A 25,489-nucleotide genomic window follows, 5' to 3' on the forward strand; every position below is an offset into this window, starting at 1 on the left:
AAATACATCCACGTCTCAATCGACACCTCTTCCACTGGGATTTTTGCCTCTGCCCACGCTGGTGAAAAATCAGAAGAGGCTATAAAATATTACTTTTTAGTTTTTTCCACCTTAGCAATTCCACAGGAAATTAAAACTGATAGTGCTCCCTCCTGCATATACCTCACACTGATTCCAACAAGTTTCGGTCCACTGGGGTATAAAACATGTCACAGGCATGCCACACTCTGCCACAGGAAAGTCCATAGCCGAGAGGGCCCAATGTTCCATCAAAAGGATCCTTGATCAACTGAGAGGGGTACTCCAGATATTATCTTCCATTGAGAGACTGGCCAAGGCCTTTTATGTATTCAACTTTTTGACCAACTCCTTTATGGAGCCAACTCCCCCAGTCATCAGCCAGTTTACTAATTCAACTGCAGCCCAATTAAAAGAACAGCCACCTGTGTTGATCAAAGACCCTGAATCTAAACAAATTATGTGTCCTTTCCCATTAAATACTTGGGGAAGCGAAGATGCCCTTGTCTTTACAGCAGTACTCCTAAGATTGATCCCAGCAAAATACATAAAAACTCTTTCTGGGAACGGTGAGGCAAACACCAGAGCCACCACCAGAAGAACAGAATGGAAGCCTAAGAGAGAGAGCAGCAGCCTGGAAAAGAAGAAGGAGAAGGACAGAAGAAGATCTCCTAAGCAGCGCTGACCACACACACCAAGACCAAGATAGCTCAGACACCACTAACCAGGATCTATGTCTTAACACGGGGCTTTGGGCCCTGGGGCTGCTGCTGCTGCTGCTGCTGCTGCTGCTGCTGCTGCTGCTGGGGGCCATGGGCCCAACAGGGCTCCGAGCTCAGCCCCTGCCCGGGCAGCTGCCCCCAAAGACCCACATTCCCCGAGCATCCCCATCACACCTGCCAGGGGGAAATACCACAGGCTTCTGGAAAGAAATTCCCCATAGCGACTAAACCAAAGGGTCCAAGGGGAAAGTCAGCACCAGCTGATGTTTACAGCACCTTGACAATGGTGCCTGCAGGGCAGGTGAGATCTCCAGGGCCTCTGGCAGGGCCTGCTCTGCATGTGATGCTGTGCGGCTGCTCCCAGTGGGACACAGCACCGGGATCAGGCCAGCCCTCAGCCCCTCACAGCTAATCACAAGGAGCAGGCTCAGAAAGCAGACCACTTCCTGTAGATATTTCAAAGGACTACATGTCATTCAAGGAAGTCACCTTGCACATTTAGTTTTGGTGTCGTGGCATGAGAAGCCATGAAGGTGCCTCTGAATGTACACTCAGGGCACTTCCACTGCCATCCCAAAGGGAAGACAAAGGACAGGCCTCTCCTTTCAGCACTGCTGAGCTCCTCAATGAAGTCAGCAATGAAGTCTCAGGAAGCAGTAGTGTTTTGGAGGTCCAGGGGCCTACCACTGCAACTCTAATACCTCATTAGTACTATGATGAACTTAAGTAAGTTGCGGCACCCCTCTAAAGCAATGATCTTGCCCATTGGCTTTTGTAGGGTCATGGGGATTCAGGTAATTTTCATGATATCATGAAGTTTTTTCTTTCCTTATATGTATTCCCCTAGGTGTTCTCCCCTTTCTTATCCTCTATTGGTCCTAAGTTACTGCATACAAGGTCCTTTTTTCCTGCATATAAAACCTTGTGTGCCCAGCCCCTTTTTCTCTCCCTCCCTGGACCCTCTCCAGCACAAACCACACTGTTTGGAGTTCCACACAAACGCTCCTCTCTTGCCTCATCCATCATCCATTCAAGCAAGTCTGCTCCCAGCTCTGGGAGTGCACGTCTCTCACAGAGGCTGGCTGTGGACATGCCACAACAAGGGGTGCCCAAATAGGGACCTTCTTTGAGAATTCCTGAGAGCGATTCCAGTGACGATTCGACTGTTCCACCGTCACGGGACAGAAGACGCCTTGGGTCAGCTCTGCCCTGGAGTGAGAGCTGAGGTTTATCAGGGCTCGCTGAAGGCAGCGTTGGCACCCTCCAGCAGCAAGAGGGCCAACTCGATGAACAAAGCCCACGAAACACCTGCATCCAGAGCCACCAGAGCAGTGAGCTGGGGACAGCCACCAGCAGGGCAGGATCTTTGGGTCATCTTTTAGTCCTGTGGGTGGGCCACCCTTTACATCAGGGACAGCTCTGGGTAACAAATTATCCAAAGACGAGAGGAACATATATGTTCGAGTTAGTGAGGTTCTCCTTTCAGAATGGAACACTTTTACAAAGGACAGTTAGAAGTCATTTGTTCATTGGCTGTTTACGGAGCTCCCAGACATTTCTGTTGATTCAGTTCGTCACGTAGCATTTTGGGACTGAGTTAGGGAAAGACTCTATTTTTAGAAAACTCAGGGAGTGATAAGAGTCGCAACATTTTCCACATTTTTTCACATGTTTTTTGGAGTTTTCTCAAGGGTTCAAAGTTATAATATTCAATCCAGTCTTTGCATTCTGCCCACAGCATTCCTGAACCCACTGACACCATTAGGATGAGAGACAGAAACTGCTGTAAAGCACAGACGAGCCAGCTGCTGTCTGACATCTCCCCTCTTTCTCTACCCCCTGCCCACATCTATACGGATCACACAGGCCTGGATTCTACCCTAACCCATTCTCCAGTACCTCTCCTCACTGGATCCCCCTCAGATAGCTCACAAAATGGAGTCCCTCCTCTGGAAGGGGTCGTCAATGTCAAACTCCCTCCCACCCCCAGCTCTCTCATCAAATCCTCCCCCTGTGCTGGGTCCGACCCCTGCGTCAGGTACCACCCCTGCATTGGGATCCAGCGCTTCCTTGCCTAATCCCGCTGCCCTACCCCCTCCAATTCAGCCCCTTGCGGATCCCACACTGTCAGAGCTGGAAGTGTGAGGGGCGGTAACCGGAAGGCCGCCATCTTGGCTACCAAAGGCCCACAACACCAGGCCTGGCCAGTCACCCCAAGGCCCCGCTCCTCTGCCAGAGACCAAGTTCCCTCTTCTGGAGAGGAGAGGGAAGGTTCATCCCACCTTCAGCATGAGTCTGAGGCTTCTTAGCAGAGGATGGAAAAGCTGGCAGCTGAAGAGGGGGACTGGGAATTGGTAGCTAAAATACAAGCAGCAACGGTGCAGTAGCAGAGGGGGACTAAGCCCCAATTAGAAGCTCTCATACATAGCAGATGAAAAACCTTTATAAAGCAGTGCAAGACCATGGGAGGGGCTTGCCCTATATTAATCATTTGTTAAATAACATCTATCCAATACATGTGTTGTTGCCCCACAATTTGCGTCATTTTATGCACATCCTACTTTCTCCAACTGATATTATTCTGTGGGAAGGAATGGGGAAAAAACTACTACAACAACTATTACAAGACTATGCTAGAGAAGACAGGTGGGCATACCTAACACTAGACCATCTAGCCAGTGAGGAAGATTTCACTAAACCTAATTCAATAGACCTTCCCTGAGCTCTGTTAGAAGAGACCTGCAGGGACCTGGGAAATCCCTTCTAAAATTTATTGATCCCCTTACACAAGCAATAGAGAAGAAACTTGAACATCCAAAAGCCAGGAAGGTACTGCTTACTAAACTTGCTGAAACAAATGCTAACAACACCTTTAAAGACATTTTACCTTCTCTACCCCTCAACAGAAAGCCTACCATTGCACAAATGGTCGAGGCATGCACCATTAGGGCATCCTTATACTGTGATGCTAGCTGAGATAATGCTTCCTGTCATGGTGTAGTAGACGTGCTAGTAGCCTCCCAGCTTATTCCCTGGCACACACATGAAAAAGGATCTTGCTTTAAATGTGGAGAGATGAGGCATTCTCAATAGAATTGTAAAAATACAGGCTATGACGAGGGACCTTCTAGGTGTCAAAGCCACTATCCCCCTCGTCCACATGCTTTACAACACCAGTAAAATCGGTGGCCTGCGGGAAACCCCACACAGACACAGAAAGGCCCCGCATGATGACACCAAACGCGAGGCCATTCCGCCCCACTCTCCCCAACACCGTGGAGAACCAGCACAGTGACCTTCTCAGATCCAGCAGGACAGCTCAATCACTGCAGAAAACTCTACAGAAGACAGCTCTTCCCTGGAACCCACAGGCAGCTGGTAAGAGCCTTTTCAATGCCAATCCACGATATTTATGTTCACCATATTCCAAAAGGCAAATACAGGCCTGAAGGATGGCCCAAAAACATTTTGATTTAAACCAACACCAGGGAAGGGATGGAGACATTATCTATACTACCTAAGGTACTCGCCTTGACGTCTTTGCAGAAGATAACTGTCCAGGCTCTATGCTTATACTGTCCACTTCTCATTGCAAAACGAACAGTTATAGCCAGTGCCTACATCCTATGGGACATGATCACCCCACCAGCTGATCCAATGGTGCTGTGGGCACAGACAGCAGGCAGAAACAGTCCCATTCTAAAGTGTGCTTGGTCATTAAAAGCGAGAAGGAGATGTCTTTCACAACTTACTAGATACAGGAGCTGACTTCACGATAACTTTCTGCTCTGATTGGCTAAAAGAATGGCCCCTGCTTCCAGCTGCTGGGGTAATTTTAGCCATCGGGAGAGCCACTACCAGCTTCTGGAGTCAAGGTACCATCTGCATAGAAGGTCCTGAGGGCACAGTTGCTACAGTAAGATCATTCATCACCCAGGCACCAATAACAATTTGAGAAGAAGACCTCTTGTCCCAAAGGGGGACAGGGCTAGAGATCCTATCAATACCTCAGCATTTCTAGACGGGGCCACTGAGTAGTGTGCCACCCTTCAGTCAACCTGCAAGTTCAACGACCCCATATGGGTGGATCAGTGGCCCCTCCCAGGCAGAAAGTTAAAGGCCCTGCAGTCCCTCGTTCATGAGCAGCTGTCTATGGGCCACATATACCATCTACTAGCCCCTGCAGTCCGCCTGTCCCTGACATACAAAAGCCTGGCAAAGACAAGAGGCAGCTACTGCAGGACCTCAGGAAAATCAGTGAGGTCATTGAGGATATGGGTGCCCTTCTGACCAGCCTGCCCTCAGCCTCCATGATACCCCGAGAAAGGTAGAAACACGTTATACTTGTAAATGACTGCTTTTTTATTACATCCCCTTGCACCCCAATGAAAGCCCCTTGTTTGCTTTTTCCGTCCCCAAATCGACAAGCACCTTAGCAGAGGTACCAGTGGACTGTATTGCCTCAAGGGAATGAAGAAGAACCCAACTACATGTCAATGCCTTGCAGCCCAACTTCATTCGCAAAGCCGGAAAAGATGTCCTAATGCTATCATTTTTCATTACATGGATCATATATTAGTTTGTGCAGAAGCTCAAATCATTTTGCACTTTGCAGTACAGGATGTCATCACTGCGGTACAGCAGAAAGGTTTTGAGATTGCAACACATAAAGTCCAAAAGACAGCCCCCTGGAAGTATCTCGGCCAAAAAAGCACAGAGAGAACCATCACAGGCTAAACACTGCACATCAAGGACAACCCAAAGACTCTGCATGAATTTCACCAGCTCTGTGGAAGCATCAGTTGGGTACGCTCACTGCTGGGAATCACCACAGAAGATCTCGTGCCACTGTTCCTGCTGCTCCTTAAAGGCAGTGAAGGACTCGATTCCTGTGATCACTGACACAGGAGGCAAAAGCAGTTGTACAAAAGGTATCCTGGGTGATTCAAACTAAACAGGCACACAGATACCACACTACTTTTCCTTTCTCCCTGGCAATCCTTGGTTTGAGTCCAAAATTCCATTCAGTAATGTTTCAGGGGGACTCAAATATCTCAGATCCCCAAATACAAATTGAATGTGTCTTCAGAGCACACCAACCTACTAAAATGATAACGATACAACAGAAAGGTATTACACAATTTTTCAGGAAAGCTAGAAAACATCAGTGCTCCCTTGCAGGAAGAGACCTTGTGAATATATACTTACTTCTCAATCCAGAGCACCTCAATTGCCTACTTCAAACGTCTGAACCACTGCAATACGCCTTAGACAGTCTTTAAACAGGCAAAGATCAGCCACCAATTCTACCATCAAACCATTTCTGAGCTTCACAGGATGTTCAAAATTACCCGAGACCCGGCAGGATCCATTGTAGCCACCTGCCCAAATTGTCAGGAACATGGCCTTGCTTCTGTCAGAGCCGCAGTCAATCTAAGAGCACTAGAGATTCTCCACATCTGGCAATCAGACATCACACACTAAGCCCCTTCTGGATGACTAAAGTACATCCACGTCTCAATCAAAATCTTTTCCACTGGGATTTTTGCCTCTGCCCATGCTGGTGAAAAATCAAAGACACTATAAACATTAATTTTTAAGTTTTTCTTCCTAAGCATATCCACGGGAACTTAAAACTGATAATGCTCTTGCTTATACCTTGCACTGATCCCAACAAGTTTCTCACCCCTGGGGTATAAAACATGTCACAGGCATACCACACTCCACCACAGGACAGTCCAAAGCTGAGAGGGCCCACTGAGCCATCAAAAGGATCCTTGATCAACTGAGAGGGGGAGTCCAGATATTATCTTCCATTGAGAGACTGGCCAAGGCCTTTTATGTATTCAACTTTTTGAACAACCCATTTATGGAGCCAACTCCCCCAGTCATCAGGCAGTTTACTAATTCAACTGCAGCCCAATTAAAAGAACAGCCACCTGTGTTGATCAAAGAACCTGAATCTAAACAAATTTATGGGCCCTTTCCCATTAAATACTTGGGGAAGAGAAGATACCCTTGTCTTTACAGCAGTACTCCTAGGATCGATCCCAGCAAAATACATAAAAACTCTTTCTGGGAACGGTGAGGCAAACACCAGAGCCACCACCAGAAGAACAGAATGGAAGCCTAAGAGGGACAGCAGCAGCCTGCAAAAGAAGAAGGAGAAGGACAGAAGAAGCGCTGACCACACACACCAAGACCAAGATAGCTCAGACACCACTAACCAGGATATATGTCTTAACATTTGTAAAAATTATATTTTAGCATTGATCCATGATTCTTCTAATAAGCTGTGTTCACACCCTTGGATTACGGGAGAGAAAGTTTAGTGACACCAGAACTTAAATTTCATCTTCTAATCACTTTATCTGTTTAATTTTTGGCCACCAACGCCTCCAGATACTAAATTACCAAAGTCAGAGGATGCTGCCATTGGTTGCCGCTGCAGCAGGAATCTGGATGCTCCTCACTGAGCCACATGCCTTCAGCTGGGCACTTCCACAGACAAGCCACAATTTCTTGTCCATGGCCATGCCTGTCAGGCATTTGAAGGCATGTGTTTTTTCAACCTGCTGTCACATAGGGAGTCAGTATACCAGGGCATCCAGCTCCTAAAAGATCAAGGAAACAAGATCCAGATGGAAGGCAACTACGACTGGTTCACTAGACTTTCCAAACACAGGGTTTTGCGAGGCTGGCTTTCATCTTTAGTTCAGATTGTTGTGTGGACTTTGTTTATTGTATTCATTGTGTTGGTTATTTCGTCCTATTTTGCTAAATGCCTCCAAAATTCTAGGGCAGAAACCGTCTTTATAGACAACAAAAAGGGGGGAGTTGTGAGGGCCCAGGGGCCTACCACTGGAACTGTAATACCTCAGGGCAAAGTGACCAAGGAAAAAGAGAGACACCGCTCTGAATGTAATGGTGCCGCCCATGGGCATTTGCAGGCTCCGGATGATACAGCTCGTTTGTTTCGTATCACCGAGTTGAACTGCTGTGTTTTCTTATATGTACACCCCCTGGAAGGTTCTCCCCTCTCTTCTACAGTTTTGGTCCTGGCTCACTGCAATGCTACCCAGATTTTTCTCCCATTTTCCATCTGTGTGCCCAATTTGTCACCTTCCTAGACCCTCTTCACTGCAATCCACAGGGTTTGCAGTTCCACACAAAGATCCCTCACTTGCCTCGTTCACCAGCAGTTTAAGCAATTGTTCTCCCAGCTCTGGGAGTGCAGGTCCCTCACAGAGGCTGGCTGTGGGCAGGCGGGAACACAGAAACTGAGTGCAAGAGGGAACCTGGCCTCTAATACAAGGCATGAATCCCATTGCCCACCCCAACCAATGCCTTGCATTTTTCTACATTTTCCGTCTTCTCTCATCTCACGTGTCATTTTCCCCATTTTCTCTTACTGGGAATTTGGCTTCCCTGTCCTGTCTGCAGGTCCAGCCACATGTGTGACCCTGCAGGAACACCTTGACCCAGGGAAGTGGGAGAGGACTCTTGGTCAGGAACTGTAGTGACAGGACAAGGGGGAATGGGATCAAACTGCAAGAGGTAGAGGAGATTTGATGATGGGAAGAAGTTCTTTACTCTCAGGGTGCTTGTCCCTGACACAGGGACCAGTGCAGAGAGGCTGTGGAGAGGCCCCATCCCCAGCAACATCCAAGGCCAGGTGGGACAGGGGCCGCAGCAAACTGCTCTGCTGGGAGCTTGCTCAGCTTGGAGCCACATCATCTTTAGGGTCCCATCCAAGCAAAACCATTCAAGGATTTTATCATTCTGCCATCCCCACCTCCCCCTGCGCAGCGGCCCTGAAACTTCAGTGACATCAGAGCTCACAGAGGGTTCCAGGTGGAACGTCCAGGACCCAGAAACGAGCACAGCAGACACTTCACCGGCTGCCGAGGGTCAGTTGCCGCTCACCCAGCGCTCTGACCCTCAGCGCGGAGGTGCTGCTGCTGCCTGGGCTATCCCTGCCGCCTGATCTGGCGCGCCAATCCCAGCAGGATGTGCTCTTCTGTGCCAGTGGAGGTATAGTGCCATGCCAGGCAGGGGGCACCTGGCTTGGGCAGGCTGCAGCCATGTGGGAATGGATGGTGTGGGACAGGAAGCCCACTGGGAGATTGTGCTGCCCCTTGCAGATTGCCAGAGACACTGTGGAGGAGATGGAAGTGGACCTGGGCCTGGATGAGGAAGAGATGATGGAGGTGGACTCCTCCTCTACTTCCATGTCCTCCACTGTGGAGGACATGGAAGTAGACGATGAGAACACCATCGAGGAGATGGAAGTGGATGCGGAGGATGACACCGAAGAGATGGAAGTCGATGAGAACGAGGAGGAGCCCATGGTCCTTGGATGAAGATGGAGCCCCACAGGTAAGACAGGCAGATGCTTCCCACGCCCTGCCCGCACACACACTGGGTCCCCTGATGCCAGGCTGGGGCTGGGCTGGATAGCCCCGCACAGGGACACAGTGCCCGCAGGGGGCCTGGATTGTGCTGCCACAAGCACCAGCCCCGGCCTGCCCTGCGCTTGCCTGGGGCCACGCCAGCCCTGCCAGCCCCGGCCCAGCCCCTGGGGCCCAGCTGCCAGCCCTGCTGGGCCCAGTGCTGGCAGCTGAGTCCAGCTCTGCTGCTTCCTTTCTTCCAGGACTCATGCACATCATGGCACAGATCCAATACCTTTGTAAATACGTTTGAAAGTTTAGAAGTTCCTGTAAATATGTTGACCACGTTAGAAGATTTCTGTAAATACGTTTTGAAGATTGTTAGCCCATCGGATCCCATGTAAATATGTTCTCTACATTGTTGTTGTTGTTGTTATAACAATTGTTATAATGACACGTTCTGAAAATCTGAGATTTGCCGATCTTCGGCAAATAAATCCTGTTTCTTTTTAAAGCCTGACTTCTCTTGGCCATTCCTTTGGGCAAAGGCAGTCTTTGCACACTTGTGGGTTCCACTTGTTCCACGTTCCCAGGGATGGAGATCCCTGGGGGTGCTGGCATGGCCACCCCGGGGCGTGGGGTCCCTGTGCACAGGGGCTCCCACTGACACCACTCCTGGCACTGGGCACTGCTGCTCCACCTAGCCTTGGGCACAGCGCTGTCCCCAAGAGCTCAGCTCTCACCAGCTCTCACACAGGGGGCTCTCACAGCACTGGCCCCTGCAGCCATGCCACCAAAGCAGGCAGCAAACCTTCAGCCACCCTTCCTGCTGCAGCCACAGGGACTCCTGGACCCAGAACCACAAGCAGGCCACAGCCATGCAAAATCTACCTGCACGTACAGAGGACAACCACAGCCTTGGAACTGGGCTGCCTGCATCTTGGCTGCTGCAAGGGCTGATCTTTAAGCCTTGCAGCCTCCAAAGGCCCTGGGCTCTGCTTCCCAGCTTGCTTTGCACTGCCCTGAGCCCGCATTGTTCCAGAGACAAAAGCCAAGCCAGGGCATCCTCACCCTGCCCACATTCCTGCTGCTGCCAGCGGCCACTGGCCCCTGGGCCCCACTCGGGTGACAGCTGCAGGGACAGGGCAGCCTGTGCTGGGCAGAGGGCACGGGGATTTGGGCCCTGGGGCTGCTGCTGCTGCTGCTGCTGCTGCTGCTGGGGGCCATGGGCCCAACAGGGCCCCGAGCTCAGCCCCTGCCCGGGCAGCTGCCCCCAAAGCCCCACACTCCCCGAGCATCCCCGTCACAGCTGCCAGGGGGAAATACCACGGGCTTCAGGAAAGAAATTCCCCATAGTGACTAAACCAAAGGGTCCAAGGGGAAAGTCAGCACCAGCTGATGTTTACAGCCCCTTGACAATGGTGGCTGCAGGACAGGTGAGATCTCCAGGGCCTCTGGCAGGGCCTGCTCTGCACGTGATGCTGTGGGGCTGCTCCCAGTGGGACACAGCACCGGGCTCAGGCCAGCCCTCAGCCCCTTACAGCTGATCCCAAGGAGCAGGCTCAGAAAGCAATTTCAGACCACTGCCTGCAGATATTTCAAAGGAGTAAATGTCATTCTATGAAGCCACCTTGCACATTTAGTTTTGGTGTCGTGGCATGAGAAGCCATGAAGGTGCCTCTGAATGTGCACTCATGGCACTTCCACTGCCATCCCATAGGGAACACAAAGGATAGGCCTCTGCTTTCAGCACTGCTGAGCTCCTGACCCAGCAAGGAAGTCTGAGGTAAATGCAGCAACTGAGTGCACCAGGGGACCTGGCCTCTAATAAAAGGCATAAATCCCTCAGGCCACTCAAACCAGTGCCTTGCATGTCTGTACATTTTTTGTCCTTCTCGCATCCTTCATGTCACTTTTCCCAAAACCTACCATTGGACAAATGGTCAAGGCATGCACCATTAGGGCATCCTTACACCGTGATGCCAGCCTATATAAGGCTAACAGTCAGGGTGTAGTAGAGGTGCTAGTAGCCTCCCAAGTTTTTCAACAACAAACATGAAAAAGAACCGTGCACTATATGTGGAGAGATGGGGCATTTTCAATAGATTTGTAAAAATAAAGGCTATCACCAGGGACCTTCTAACTCTCACAGGCACTGTCCTCACTGCCCCCTCGTCCACACGCTTTCCAACACCAGCAAAACCGCTGGCCTGCGGGAAACCCCACACAGACACAGAAAGGCCCCGCGGGACGACACCAAACGCGAGGCCGTTCTGCCCCACTCTCCCCAACACCGTGGAGAACCAGCACAGTGACCTTCTCAGATCCAGCGGGACAGCTCGATCGCTGCAGAAAACTCGACAGGAGACAGCTTGGCCCTGGAACCTAAAGTCAGCTGGTAGGGGCCTTTTCAATTCCAATCCACGATATTTATGTTCTCCATATTCCCACAGGCAAATACGGGCCTGAAGAACGGCCCAGAGACATTTTGATTTTAACCAACACCAGGGAAGGGATGGACACACTCACTCTACTACCTGAGGTACTCGCCTTGATGTCTTTGCAGGAGATAACTCTCCAGGCTCTATGCTTATTCCCTCCCCTTTTCATTCCAAAAGGAACAGTTATAGCCAGTGCCTACCTCCTACGGGACATGATCCCCACACCAACTGATCCAATGGTGTTGTGGCCACAGAGTATGGGCCCAAATAGACCCATTCTAAAGTGTGCTTTGTTATGTAAGGGGAGAAATAGATGTCTCTTGGGACTATTAGATACAGGAGCTGGCATCATCATAATTTCCCGCTCTGATTCGCTAAAGAATGGCTCCTGGTTCCAGCTGCTGGGGTAATTATTAGCTACCAGGGGAGCCACTACCAGCTTCTAGAGTCGAGGTACCATCTGCATGGAAGGTCCTGAGGGCACAGTTGCTACAGTAAAATCATTCGTCTCCTGGGCACCAATAACACTTTGGGGAAGGGACCTCTTGTCCCAGTGGAGGAGAAGGCTAGAGATCTGTCATGGTTTGATGCTGGCACAATGCCAGTGCCCCCATGAAAATACACTCTCCCTTGTTTCTGCTGTTAGATGTGACCAGTAATAAGTAAAGGAGGGTCCCACTTAGAAATAAAGAAAACTTTATTAACTAAACTACAACTATAAGTAAAAAGAAACAGGGAAAATGAAGACCTGCCAAAAACTTTTCCTCCTCCCCCCACCAAATCTCCAGTACATCTATCCCCAAATCACCAACTCTTAGTCCAGCAGCCCCCTTGAGATAATCAATACTCAGTTCATCAAGAAGAGTGGAGTCCTTATTGTGCCATAGGCTTCCCCAGCAAACACCATTGAAACCTCGTCTGTTCCCATGTCACTCGTGGCACCGCCCAGAGAACATCTGCCATCGTGACCTCTTCCTTCCATCTCCAGTGCTCTCACCACTGCACATGGACCAGAGCTGCTTCTAGGGTCATCTTTTAAGGATGCTTTGTCCCGTTCCTAGAAGAGCACAGTCTCAATTATGGAACACCTTTCTCCCCCAAATTTCACCACCTGGGGCCGAGGGGTACCAACACTGAACCCTCTTGGCTCTTAGACATTGTCTCCCCCTGGATGCAGTCTCTGTGTCACAGGAAACATGGTTCTGTCCATGGCTATAACAAGAAGAGTCCAGCTAAGGCCACTACATCATCTCTTCCCACCTAAGATTCTTCTCTCCCAACGTCTTTCACTTGCCCAGACCTTCATCACACTTGCCCATTTCCTTCTTAATCTTCCACTCCATCCCTCTTCTAGGGAAGGTTAATGTTCTGTAAAGTTTTGATTGTACAAAAAGGGGTTAAAAACTCAGGCTCTGCCTGCCCGGAGACTCCCACAAGCGGCCGGACACCTTCTCGCTGCACCCCCCCTTTGTCCGCAAGCTGGGCTGTTCTGCCAGGACATGATATTAAATTTCAAGGCAGTCCAGGCTCTCGCTCTCTCTGTCTCCTGGGGGGGGCTGCCTGATGCCTCCTGGTGCTTCTCTCTCTTTAACCCCTCCACACTCGGGGCCAGGCCTACCTCTCCCGGCCGCATGGCTTTTACCCTCCCCCGACCCAGCCAGCAGCTGGGACAGGGGAGAGATCCGAACTCTTTCCCACCAGAAACCCAAAAGAGCTTCCCCCGGGGCGTGCTCTGCTTTTGAACCCCTGTGTTCTCAAAAGCGTGGCAATGTCCCCAGTGGCCAAACCAGGTGCCAATATTAAAATCTGAAAACCTATTGGTGTGACGATAGCATCCCAGAAAACTTACTTCCTCTCAAATCACGGAAAGATCCTATCAACTCCTTAGGATCTCTAGATGGAGCAACTGAGCAGCACGCCACACTTTGGTCAACCTGGAAGATCAATGACCCCATATGGGTGGATCAGTGGCCCCTCCAAGGCAGAAAGTTAAAGGCCCTGCAGTCCCTCGTGCAGCAGCAGCTGTCTGTGGGCCACATTGTACCATCTACTAGCCCCTGCAATGCGTCTGTCCTTGACATACAAAAGTCTGGCAAAGACAAGAGGCGGCTCCTGCAGGACCTCAGGAAAATCAATGAGGTCATTGAGGACATGGGTGCCCTCCAGACCAGCCTGCCCTCAGCCTCCATGTTACCATGAGTTTGGCAGATGGTTGTTACAGATCTAAATGACTGCTTTTTTGACTTCTCCTTGCACCCAATGAAAGCCCCTTGTTTGCTTTTTCCGTCCCCAAATCGACAGCACCTTTACAGAAGTACCAGTGGACCATAATGCCTCAAAGAATGAAGCAGAGCCCAACTATTTGTCAATGGCTTGGAGCCCAAATTCCCTCGCCCTTGTGGAAAAAATATACTAACGTTATTATTTTTATTACATGGGTGATACATTAGTTTGTGCAGAAGCTCAAATCATTTTGGATGTTGCAGTACAAGATGTCATCACTGTGGTACAGGAGAAAGGTTTTGAGATTGCAGCAGATAAAGTCCAAAAGACAGACCCCTGGAAGTTCCTCGGCCTAAAAAGCACAGAGAGAACCATCACACCACAAACACTGCAAATCAAGGGCAACCCAAAGACTCTGCCAGAACTCCACCAGCTCTGTGGAAGCATCAGTTGGGTACGTTCACTGCTGGGAATCTCCACAGAAGATCTTGTGACACTGTTCCTGCTCCTTAAAGGCAGTGAAGGACTCGATTCCCGTGATCACTGACACCAGAGGAAGAAGCAGCTGTACAAAAGGTATCCTGGGTGATTCAAACTAAACAGGCACACAGATACCACCCTAATTTTCCTTTCTCCCTGGCAATCCTTGGTGTAAGTCACAAATTCCTTGCATTACTGTTTCAGTGGGATTCAACTTTCTCAGATCCCCACATAGAAATTGAGTGTGTTTTCAGAACACACCAACCTACTAAAACGATAAAAACCCAACAGAGAGTTATTGCAGAACTATTGCAGGAAACGTAGAGAGCATCTGTGCTCCCTTGCAGGAACAGACCTTGTGAATATTTACTTACTTCTCACTCAAGAGCACCTCAATTACCTGCTTCAAACATCTGAACCACTGCAATACGCCTTAGATCATTTTTACACATATTACGATCAGCCACAAATTCTACCATCAAAACATTCCTGCACTGCTCAGGATATTCAAAATTACCAGAGACCCAGCAAGATCCATTGTAGCCACCGGCCCAAATTGTCAGGAACATGCCCTTGCTTCTGTCAGAGCAGGAGTCAATCCAAGAGCACTAGAGAGTCTCCACATCTGGCAATCAGACATCACACACTAAGCCCTTCTGGCAGACTAAAGAACATCCATGTCTCAATCGACACCTTTTACAGTGCAGTTTTTGCCTCTGCTCATGCTGTTGAAAAATCAGAAGATGCTATAAAATATTACTTTTTAGTTTTTTCCACCTTAACAGTTCTTCAGGAAATTAAAACTGATAATGCTCTTGCTTATACCTCGCACTGATTCCAACAAGCTTCTGACCACTGGGGTATAAAACATGTCACAGGCATACCACACTCCAGCACACGACAGTCCTTAGCCAAAAGAACCCACTGAGCCATCAAAAGGATCCTTGATCAGCTAAGCAGGGGAGTCCAGATATTATCTTCCATTGAGAGACTGGCCAAGGCCTTTTACGTATTCAACTTTTTGACCAACTCCTTTATGGAGCCAACTCCCCCAGTCATCAGGAATTTTACTAATTCAACTGCAGCTCAATTAAAACACCAGCCACCTGTGTTGATCAAAGACCCTGAATCTAAACAAATTATGCGCCCTTTTCCATTAATTACTTGGGGAAGCGAAGACGCCCTTGTCTTTACAGCAGTACTCCTAAGATCGATCCCAGCAAAATACATAAAAACTCTTTCTGGGAACGGTGAGGCAAACACCAGAGCCACCACCAGAAGAACAGAATGGAGGCCTAAGAGAGAGAGCAGCAGCTTGGAAAAGAAGAAGGAGAAGGACAGAAGAAGAACTCCTAAGCAGCGCTGACCACACACACCAAGACCAAGATAGCTCAGACACCACTAACCAGGGATCTATGTCTTAACATTTGTAAAAATTATATTTTAGCATTGATACATGATTCTTCTAATAAGCTGTGCTCACACCCTTGCCTTACGGGAGAGAAAGTTTAGTGGGACCACAACTTAAATTTCCTCTTCTACTCACTTTATCGGTTTACTTTTAGGACACCCAAGCCTCCAGATACTAAATTAGCTAAAGTCAGAGGATGCTGCCGTTGGTTGCCGCTGCAGCAGGAATCTGGATGCTCCTCACTGAGCCGCATGCCTTCAGTTGGGTGCTTCCACAGACAAGCCACAATTTCTTTTCCATGGCCATGCCTGTCAGGCATTTGAAGGCATGTGCTTTTTCTACCTGTTCTTACAGAGGGAGTCAGTATACCAGGGCATCCAGCTCCTAAAAGATCAAGGAAACAAGATCCAGATGGAAGGCAACAACGACTGGTTCACTAGACTTTCCAAACACAGGGTTTTGCAAGGCTGGCTTTCATCTTTAGTTCAGACTGTTGTGTGGGCTTTGTTTTTTGTGTTCATTGTGTTGGTTATATTATCCTTTTTTGCTAAATGCTTGCAAAACTCTATGGCAGAAGCCTTCTTTCTAGATAACAAAAAGGGGGGGATGTGAGGGCCCAGGGGCCTACCATTGGAACTGTAATACCTCAGGGCAAAGTGACCAAGGTAAAAGAGAGACACCGCTCTGAATGCAATTGTGTCGCCCATGGGCATTTGCAGGCTCATGTTGATGCAGCACGTTTTGTCCGTATCACCCAGTTCAACTGCTGCATATTCCTTATATGTACTCCCTCGGAATGTTCCAACTCTCTTGTATCCACTTGGTCCTGGCTTACTGTAATGATCCTGCACTGTTCACCCCCATATTGTGTGCGCAGCCCCATTTTGGTCTCCCTCCCTGGACCCTCTTAATGGCAATCCACAGTGGTTAGAGTTCCACAAAAAATCCCACACTCACCTCGTTAACAATCAGTATAAGCAAGCGTGCTCCCAGCTCTGTTAGTGCAGGTCCCTCACAGAGGCTGGCTGTGGACAGGCTGCAGCACAAGAACTGAGTGCACGAGGGAATGTGGCCTCTAATGAAAGGCATGAGTCCCACAGCCCACGCAACCCAAACCAATTCTTGCATGTCTCTACTTTTTCTGTCTTCGCTCAGTTCTCAAGCCACTTTCCCCATTTTCTCTGACTGGGTACATGGCTTCTCTCTCTCCTATCTGCAAGTTAAGCTACATGCATAAACCCACAGGAACAGCCTGACCCACAGGGAAGTGGCAAAGGACTCTTTGTCAGGATATGCAGTGAGAGGACACGGAGGAATGGGATGAAACTGAAGGAAGTGGATCAGATTTGATGATGGGAAGAAGTTCTTTACTCTCAGGCGTCTTGTCCCTGACACAGGGACCAGTGCAGAGAGGCTGTGGATGCCCCATCCGCAGCAACATCCAAGGCCAGGTGGGACAGGGGCCGCAGCAACCTGCTCTGCTGGGAACTTGCTCAGCTTGGAGCCACATCATCTTTAGGGTCCCATCCAAGCAAAACCATTCAAGGATTTTATCATTCTGCCATCCCCATCTCCCACTGCGCAGCGGCCCTGAAACTTCAGTGACATCACAGCTCACAGAGGGTTCCAGGTGGAACGTCCAGGACCCAGAAACGAGCACAGCAGACACTTCACCGGCTGCCAAGGGTCAGTTGCCGCTCGCTCTGCGCTCTGACCCTCAGCGCGGAGGTGCTGCTGCTGCCTGGGCTTTTCCTGCTGCCTGCTCTGGAACACCAATCCTAGCAGGATGTGCTCTTCTGTGCCAATGGAGGTACAGTGCCATGTCAGGCAGGGGGCACCTGGCTTGGGCAGGCTGCAGCCATGTGGGAATGGATGGTGTGGGACAGGAAGCCCACTGGGAGATTGTGCTGCCCCTTGCAGATTGACAGAGACACTGTGGAGGAGATGGAAGTGGACCTGGGCCTGGATGAGGAAGAGATGATGGAGGTGGACTCCTCCTCTACTTCCATGTCCTCCACTGTGGAGGACATGGAAGTAGAAGTGGAAGACAACACCGAAGAGATGGAAGTGGATGCGGAGGATGACACCGAAGAGATGGAAGTCGATGAGAACGAGGAGGAGTCCATGGTCCTTGGATGTAGATGGAGCCCCACAGGTAAGACAGGCAGATGCTTCCCACGCCCTGCCCGCACACACACTGGGTCCCCTGATGCCAGGCTGGGGCTGGGCTGGATGGCCCCGCTCAGGGACACGGTGCCCGCAGGGGGCCTGGATTGTGCTGCCACAAGCACCAGCCCCGGCCTGCCCTGCGCTTGCCTGGGGCCACGCCAGCCCTGCCAGCCCCGGCCCAGCCCCTGGGGCCCAGCTGCCAGCCCTGCTGGGCCCAGTGCTGGCAGCTGAGTCCAGCTCTGCTGCTTCCATTCTTCCAGGACTCATGCTCAAGATGGCACAGATCCAATACCTTTGTAAATACGTTTGAAAGTTTAGAAGTTCCTGTAAATATGTTGACCACGTTAGAAGATTTCTGTAAATACATTTTGAAGATTGTTAGCCCATCGGATCCCATGTAAATATGTACTGTACATTGTTGTTGTTGTTGTTATAACAATTGTTATAATGACACATGTTCTGAAAATCTGAGATTTGCCGATCTTCGGCAAATAAATCCTGTTTCTTTTTAAAACCTGACTTCTCTTGGCCATTCCTTTGGGCAAAGGCAGTCTTTGCACTCTTGTGGGTTCCACTTGTTCCACGTTCCCAGGGATGGAGGTCCCTGGGGGTGCTGGCATGGCCACCCCGGGGCGTGGGGTCCCTGTGCACAGGGGCTCCCACTGACACCACTCCTGGCACTGGGCACTGCTGCTCTTCCTGGCCTGGGGCACAGCGCTGTCCCCAAGAGCTCAGCTGTCACCAGCTCTCACACAGGGGGCTCTCACAGCACTGGCCCCTGCAGCCATGCCACCAAAGCAGCCAGCAAACCTTCAGCCACCCTTCCTGCTGCAGCCACAGGCACTCCTGGGCCCAGAGCCACAAGCAGGCCACAGCCATGCAAAATCCACCTGCACGTACAGAAGACCACCACAGCCTTTGCAACTGGGCCACCTGCATCTGGGCTGCTGCAGGGGCTGATCTTTAAGCCTTGCAGCCTCCAAAGGCCCTGGGCTCTGCTTCCCAGCCTGCTCTGCACTGCCCTGAGCCCGCATTGTTCCAGAGACAAAAGCCAGGCCAGGGCATCCTCACCCTGCCCACATTCCTGCTGCTGCCTTCGGCCACTGGCCCCTGGGCCCCACTCGGGTGACAGCTGCAGGGACAGGGCAGCCTGTGCTGGGCAGGGAGCCGGGGGCTTTGGGCCCTGGGTCTGCTGCTGCTGCTGCTGCTGCTGCTGCTGGGGGCCATGGGCCCAACAGGGCTCCGAGCTCAGCCCCTGCCCGGGCAGCTGCCCCCAAAGACCCACATTCCCCGAGCATCCCCATCACACCTGCCAGGGGGAAATACCACAGGCTTCAGGAAAGAAATTCCCCATAGTGACTAAACCAAAGGGTCCAAGGGGAAAGTCAGCACCAGCTGATGTTTACAGCACCTTGACAATGGTGGCTGCAGGGCAGGTGAGATCTCCAGGGCCTCTGGCAGGGCCTGCTCTGCACGTGAGCCTGTGGGGCTGCTCCCAGTGGGACACAGCACCGGGCTCAGGCCAGCCCTCAGCTCCTCACAGAAGATCCTAAGGAGCAGGCTCAGAAAGCATTTCCAGACCACTTCCTGTAGATATTTCAAAAGACTGAATGTAATTAAAAGAAGCCACCTTGCACATTTAGTTTTGGTGTCGTGGCATGAGAAGCCATGAAGGTGCCTCTGAATGTGCACGCAGGGCACTTCCACTGCCATCCCAAAGGGATCACAAAGGACAGGCCTCAGTTTTCAGCACTGCTGAGCTCCTCACTACAATGATATCTCTGGAGAATGCAAGGTTGTGGACGCCCAGGGGCCAATTACTGGAACTATAATACCTCATGACAAAAATGACAAATTAAAGTAAAATGAGGCAGCCCTTTCAATGCAATGTTTTATTAGTTTTATCAGGGCTTACTGAATGCAGCGTTGGCACCCTCCAGCAGCAACAGGGCCGGCTCAGCTGCTGAAGCTCAGGGGACATTTTGTAACATCTGCATCCAGCACCACCAGAGCAGTGAATGGGGGGACAGCCACCTGCAGTGCAGGATCCTTGGGTAATTTTTTAGTCTTGTGGGTGGGCCACCCTTTACATCAGGGGCAGCTTTGAGTAACAAATTATCCAAAGCTGAGAGGGACATATATGTTCCAGTTAGGTAGTCTCTCCTTTCAGAGTGGAAGACTTTTACAAAGAAAAGTTGGAAGTCATTTGTTCATTGGCTGTTTACGGAGTTCCCAGACATTTCTGTGTATTCTGTTCGTTTTATAACATTCTGGGACTGAGATAAGAAAAGTCTCTATTTTTAGAAAACTCAGGGAGTGATAAGAGTCGCAACATTTTACCCAATTTTTCATATGATTTATGGAGTTTTCTCAAGGGTTCAAAGTTCTTATATTCAAACCAGTCTTTGCGTTCCACCCCTCCTCATTCCTGAACTGTCTGACACCATTAGGATGAGAGACGGAAACTGCTGTAAAGCACAGACAAGACACCTGCTGTCTGACATCTCCCCTCCTTCTCTACCCCCTGCCCAGGTCACACCGGCCTGGATTCTACCCTAACCCATTCTCCAGTACCTCTCCTCACTGGATCCCCCTCAGATAGCTCACAAAATGGAGTCCCTCCTCTGGAAGGGGTCGTCAATGTCAAACTCCCTCCCACCCCCAGCTCTCTCATCAAATCCTCCCCCTGTGTTGGGTCCTACCCCTGCATCAGGAACAACCTCTGCATTGGGATCCAGCGCTTCCTTGCCTACTCCCGCTGCCCTACCCCCTCCAATTCAGCCCCTTGCGGATCCCACACTGTCAGAGCTGGAAGTGTGAGGGGCGGTAACCGGAAGGCCGCCATCTTGGCTACCAAAGGCCCACAACACCAGGCCTGGCCAGTCACCCCAAGGCCCCGCTCCTCTGCCAGAGACCAAGTTCCCTCTTCTGGAGAGGAGAGGGAAGGTTCATCCCACCTTCAGCATGGGCCTGAGGCTTCTTAGCAGAGGATGGAAAAGCTGGCAGCTGAAGAGGGGGACTGGGAATTGGTAGCTAAAATACAAGCAGCACCGGTGCAGTACCAGAGGGGGGCTAACACCTGATGGGAAGCTGTAACACACGGGGAGATGAAAGATCTTTGTAAAGCAGCGAAAGACCATGGGAGGGGCTCACCGTACTTTAATAATTTGTTAAATGCCATCTTCACTGCACGTGTTATGGTGCCTCATGATCTGCTCCATTTTATGCACATCCTACTTTCTCCCACTGAAATTATTCTGTGGGAAGAAATGGGGAAAAAACTAGTAAAACAATTATTAAAAGACTATACTAGGGAAGACAGGTGGGCACACATAACATTAGTCCATCTAGCCAGTAAGGACGATTTCACTTAGATTCATTCAATAGACCTTCCCTGAGCTCTGTTAGAAGAGATAAAAGTGCTGCAAAGACAGCTCTCATGCAGACACCCAATGGAGAAACACCTACTCTAGATTTCACAGACATTCTGCAGGGACCTGGGCAATACTTTCTAAAATTTATTGACCACCTTACACAAGCAATAGAGAAACAAGTTGAAAATCCAAAAGCCAGGAAGGTACGTCTTACTAAACTTGCTGAAACAAATGCTAATAAAACCTGTAAAGACATTTTACCCTCTCTACCACTCAACCCAAAGCCTACCATTGCACAAATGGTTGAGGCATGCACACTTAGGGCATCCCTAAGCTGTCACGCCAGCCAAGCTAAGGCTACCAGTCAGGGTGTAGTAGAGGTGCTAGTTGCCTCCCAAGTTATTCCCTGATATACACATGAAAAAGGACCTTGCTTTAAGTGTAGGGAGATGGAGCATTTTCAACACAATTGTAAAAATAAAGCCTATTACCGGGGACCTTCTAGCTGTCACTGCCACTGTCCTCACTGCCCCCCTCGTCCACACACTTTCCAACACCAGCAAAACCGCTGGCCTGCTGGAAACCCCACACAGACACAGAAAGGCACCGCACAATGACACCAAACGCGAGGCTGTTCTGCCCCACTCTCCCCAACACCGTGGAGAACCAGCACAGTGACCTTCTCAGATCTATCAGGACAGCTCGATCGCTGCAGAAAACTTGACAGGAGACAGCTCTGCCCTGGAACACAAAGGCAGCTGGTAGGGGCCTTTTCAATTACAATCCACGATATTTATGTTCTCCATATTCCAATAGGAAAATACAGGCCTGAAGAACAGGCCAGAGACATTTTGATTTTAACCAACACCAGGGAAGGGATGGAGACACTCACTATACTACCTGAGGTAATCGCCTTGATGTCTTTGCAGGAGATAACTCTCCAGGTTCTATGCTTAGACTTTCCACTTTTTATTCCAAAAGGAACAGTTATAGCCAGAGCCAACCTCCTACGGGACATGATCAGCACACCAGTTGATCCAATGGTGATGTGGGCACATAAAACATGCAGAAATAGACCCGTTCGATAGTGTGCTTGGTCATTTAAAGCGAGAAAGAGATGTCTTTCAGGATTATTAGATACAGGAGTTGACATCACCATAATTTCCTGCTCTGATTCCCTAAAAGAATGGCCCCTGGTCCTCGCTGCTGGGGTAAATATTAGCTAGCAGGGGAGCCACTACCAGCTTCTGGAGTCAAGGTACACTCTGCATGGAAGGTCCTGAGGGCACAGTTGCTACAGTAAGATCATTCGTCAGCCAGGCACCAATAACACTTTGGGCAAGAGACCTCTTGTCCCAATGAGGGACAAGGCTAGAGATCCTATCAACTCCTCAGGATTTCTAGACGGGGCCACTGAGCAGCGCACCACCCTTCAGTCAACCTGGAAGACCAACGACCCCATATGGGTGGATCAGTGGCCCCTTCCAGGCAGAAAGTTAAAGGCCCTGCAGTCCCTCGTTCAGGAGCAGCTGTCTGTGGGCCACATTGTACCATCTCTAGCCCCTGCAATGCACCTGTCATTACCATATGAAAGCCTGGCAAAGACAAGAGGCAGCTACTGCAGGACCTCAGGAAAATCAACGAGGTCATTGAGGACATGGGTGCCCATCTGACCAGCCTGCCCTCAGCATCCATGTTACCGCAAGTTGGGCAGATGGTTGTTATACATCTAAATGACTGCTTTTTTGACATCCGCTTGCACCCAATGGAAGCCTCTTGTTCGCCTTCTCCATCCAGTAAATTGACAAGCAGCTTTTACAGAGGTACCAGTGAACCGTATTGCCTCAAAGAATGAAGAAGAACCCAACTACTTGTCAATGCCTGGGAGACCGAATTTTATTGCCCAGCTGGAAAAGACAGCCTAATGCTATAATTTTTCATTACATGGACCATATATTAGTTTGTGCAGAAACTCAAATAATTCTGGATGTTGCAGTACAAGATGTCATCACTGCAATACAGGAGAAAGGTTTTGAGATTGCAGCAGGTTAAGTTCAAAGGACAGTCCCTTGGAAGTGTCTCGGCCTAAAACCTGCAGAGAGAACCATCACACCACAAACACTGCACATCAAGGACAACCCAGAGACTCTGCCAGAACTCCAAATGCTCTGTGGAAGCATCAGTTGGGTACGTTCACTGCTGGGATCCACCCCAAAAGATCTCACGCCACTGATTCTTAAAGGCAGTGAAGGACTCAACTGCGACCACTGACACCAGAGGCAGAAGCAGCTGTACAAAAGGTATCCTGGATGATTCAAACTAAACAGGCACACAGATACCACCCTAATTTTCCTTTCTCCCTGGCAATCCTTGGTGTAAGTCCAAAATTCCATGCATTACTGTTTCAGTGGGATTCAACTTTCTCAGATCCCCACATAGAAATTGAATGCGTTTTCAGAGCACACCAACCTACTAAAACGATAACAACCTAACAGAGAGTATTGCAGAACTATTGCAGGAAACGTGGAGAGCATCTGTGCTCCCTTGCAGGAACAGACCTTGTGAATATTTACTTACTTCTCAAGAGCACCTCAATTGCCTACTTCAAACATCTGAACCACTGCAATACGCCTTAGATCATTTTTACACATATTACAATCAGCCATCAATTCTACCATCAAAACATTCCTGCGCTGCTCAGGATGTTCAAAATTACCAGAGACCCAGCAAGATCCATTGTAGCCACCGGCCCAAATTGTCAGGAACATGGCCTTGCTTCTGTCAGAGCAGGAGTCAGTCCAAGAGGACTAGAGAGTCTCCACATCTGGCAATCAGACATCATACACTAAACCCCTTCTGGATGACTAAAGTACATCCACGTCTCAATCGACACCTTTTACAGTGGGATTTTTGCCTCTGCCCATGCGGTTGAAAAATCAAAGATGCTATAAAACATTACATTTTAGTTTTTTCCACCTTAGCAGTTCTACAGGAAATTAAAACTGATAATGCTCTTGCTTATACCTCGCACTGATCCCAACAAGTTTCTCACCCCTGGGGTATAAAACATGTCACAGGCATTCCACACTCCAGCACACGACAGTCCTTAGCCAAAAGAGCCCACTGAGCCATCAAAAGGATCCTTGATCAGCTAAGCTGGGGAGTCCAGATATTATCTTCCATTGAGAGACTGGCCAAGGCCTTTTATGTATTCAACTTTTTGACCAACTCCTTTATGGAGCCAACTCCCCCAGTCATCAGCCAGTTTACTAATTCAACTGCAGCCCAATTAAAAGAACAGCCACCTGTGTTGATCAAAGACCCTGAATCTAAACAAATTATGTGTCCTTTCCCATTAAATACTTGGGGAAGCGAAGATGCCCTTGTCTTTACAGCAGTACTCCTAAGATTGATCCCAGCAAAATACATAAAAACTCTTTCTGGGAACGGTGAGGCAAACACCAGAGCCACCACCAGAAGAACAGAATGGAAGCCTAAGAGAGAGAGCAGCAGCCTGGAAAAGAAGAAGGAGAAGGACAGAAGAAGATCTCCTAAGCAGCGCTGACCACACACACCAAGACCAAGATAGCTCAGACACCACTAACCAGGATCTATGTCTTAACACGGGGCTTTGGGCCCTGGGGCTGCTGCTGCTGCTGCTGCTGCTGCTGCTGCTGCTGCTGGGGGCCATGGGCCCAACAGGGCTCCGAGCTCAGCCCCTGCCCGGGCAGCTGCCCCCAAAGACCCACACGCCCCGAGCATCCCCATCACACCTGCCAGGGGGAAATACCACAGGCTTCTGGAAAGAAATTCCCCATAGCGACTAAACCAAAGGGTCCAAGGGGAAAGTCAGCACCAGCTGATGTTTACAGCACCTTGACAATGGTGCCTGCAGGGCAGGTGAGATCTCCAGGGCCTCTGGCAGGGCCTGCTCTGCATGTGATGCTGTGCGGCTGCTCCCAGTGGGACACAGCACCGGGATCAGGCCAGCCCTCAGCCCCTCACAGCTAATCACAAGGAGCAGGCTCAGAAAGCAGACCACTTCCTGTAGATATTTCAAAGGACTACATGTCATTCAAGGAAGTCACCTTGCACATTTAGTTTTGGTGTCGTGGCATGAGAAGCCATGAAGGTGCCTCTGAATGTACACTCAGGGCACTTCCACTGCCATCCCAAAGGGAAGACAAAGGACAGGCCCCTCCTTTCAGCACTGCTGAGCTCCTCAATGAAGTCAGCAATGAAGTCTCAGGAAGCAGTAGTG

At 49.8% G+C, this 25,489-nt stretch overlaps 1 protein-coding gene across 1 annotated transcript in view; it reads right to left on the reverse strand.

Moving 5' to 3' along the window:
* Positions 1–3,867: 3,867 nt before the first annotated feature.
* Positions 3,868–25,489, reverse strand: part of LOC134433890 (olfactory receptor 14J1-like) — a gene marked incomplete at its 5' end in the record, with an annotated part of 100,188 nt that continues 78,566 nt past the window's right edge. The window contains one exon of the mRNA XM_063182588.1: positions 3,868–3,930. Coding sequence (XP_063038658.1) covers positions 3,868–3,930 — 63 coding nt within the window. The remainder of the gene's footprint in view (positions 3,931–25,489) is intronic.

The sequence above is a fragment of the Melospiza melodia genome, unplaced genomic scaffold, assembly GCF_035770615.1.
Source record: "Melospiza melodia melodia isolate bMelMel2 unplaced genomic scaffold, bMelMel2.pri scaffold_28, whole genome shotgun sequence".
NCBI lineage: Eukaryota > Metazoa > Chordata > Aves > Passeriformes > Passerellidae > Melospiza > Melospiza melodia.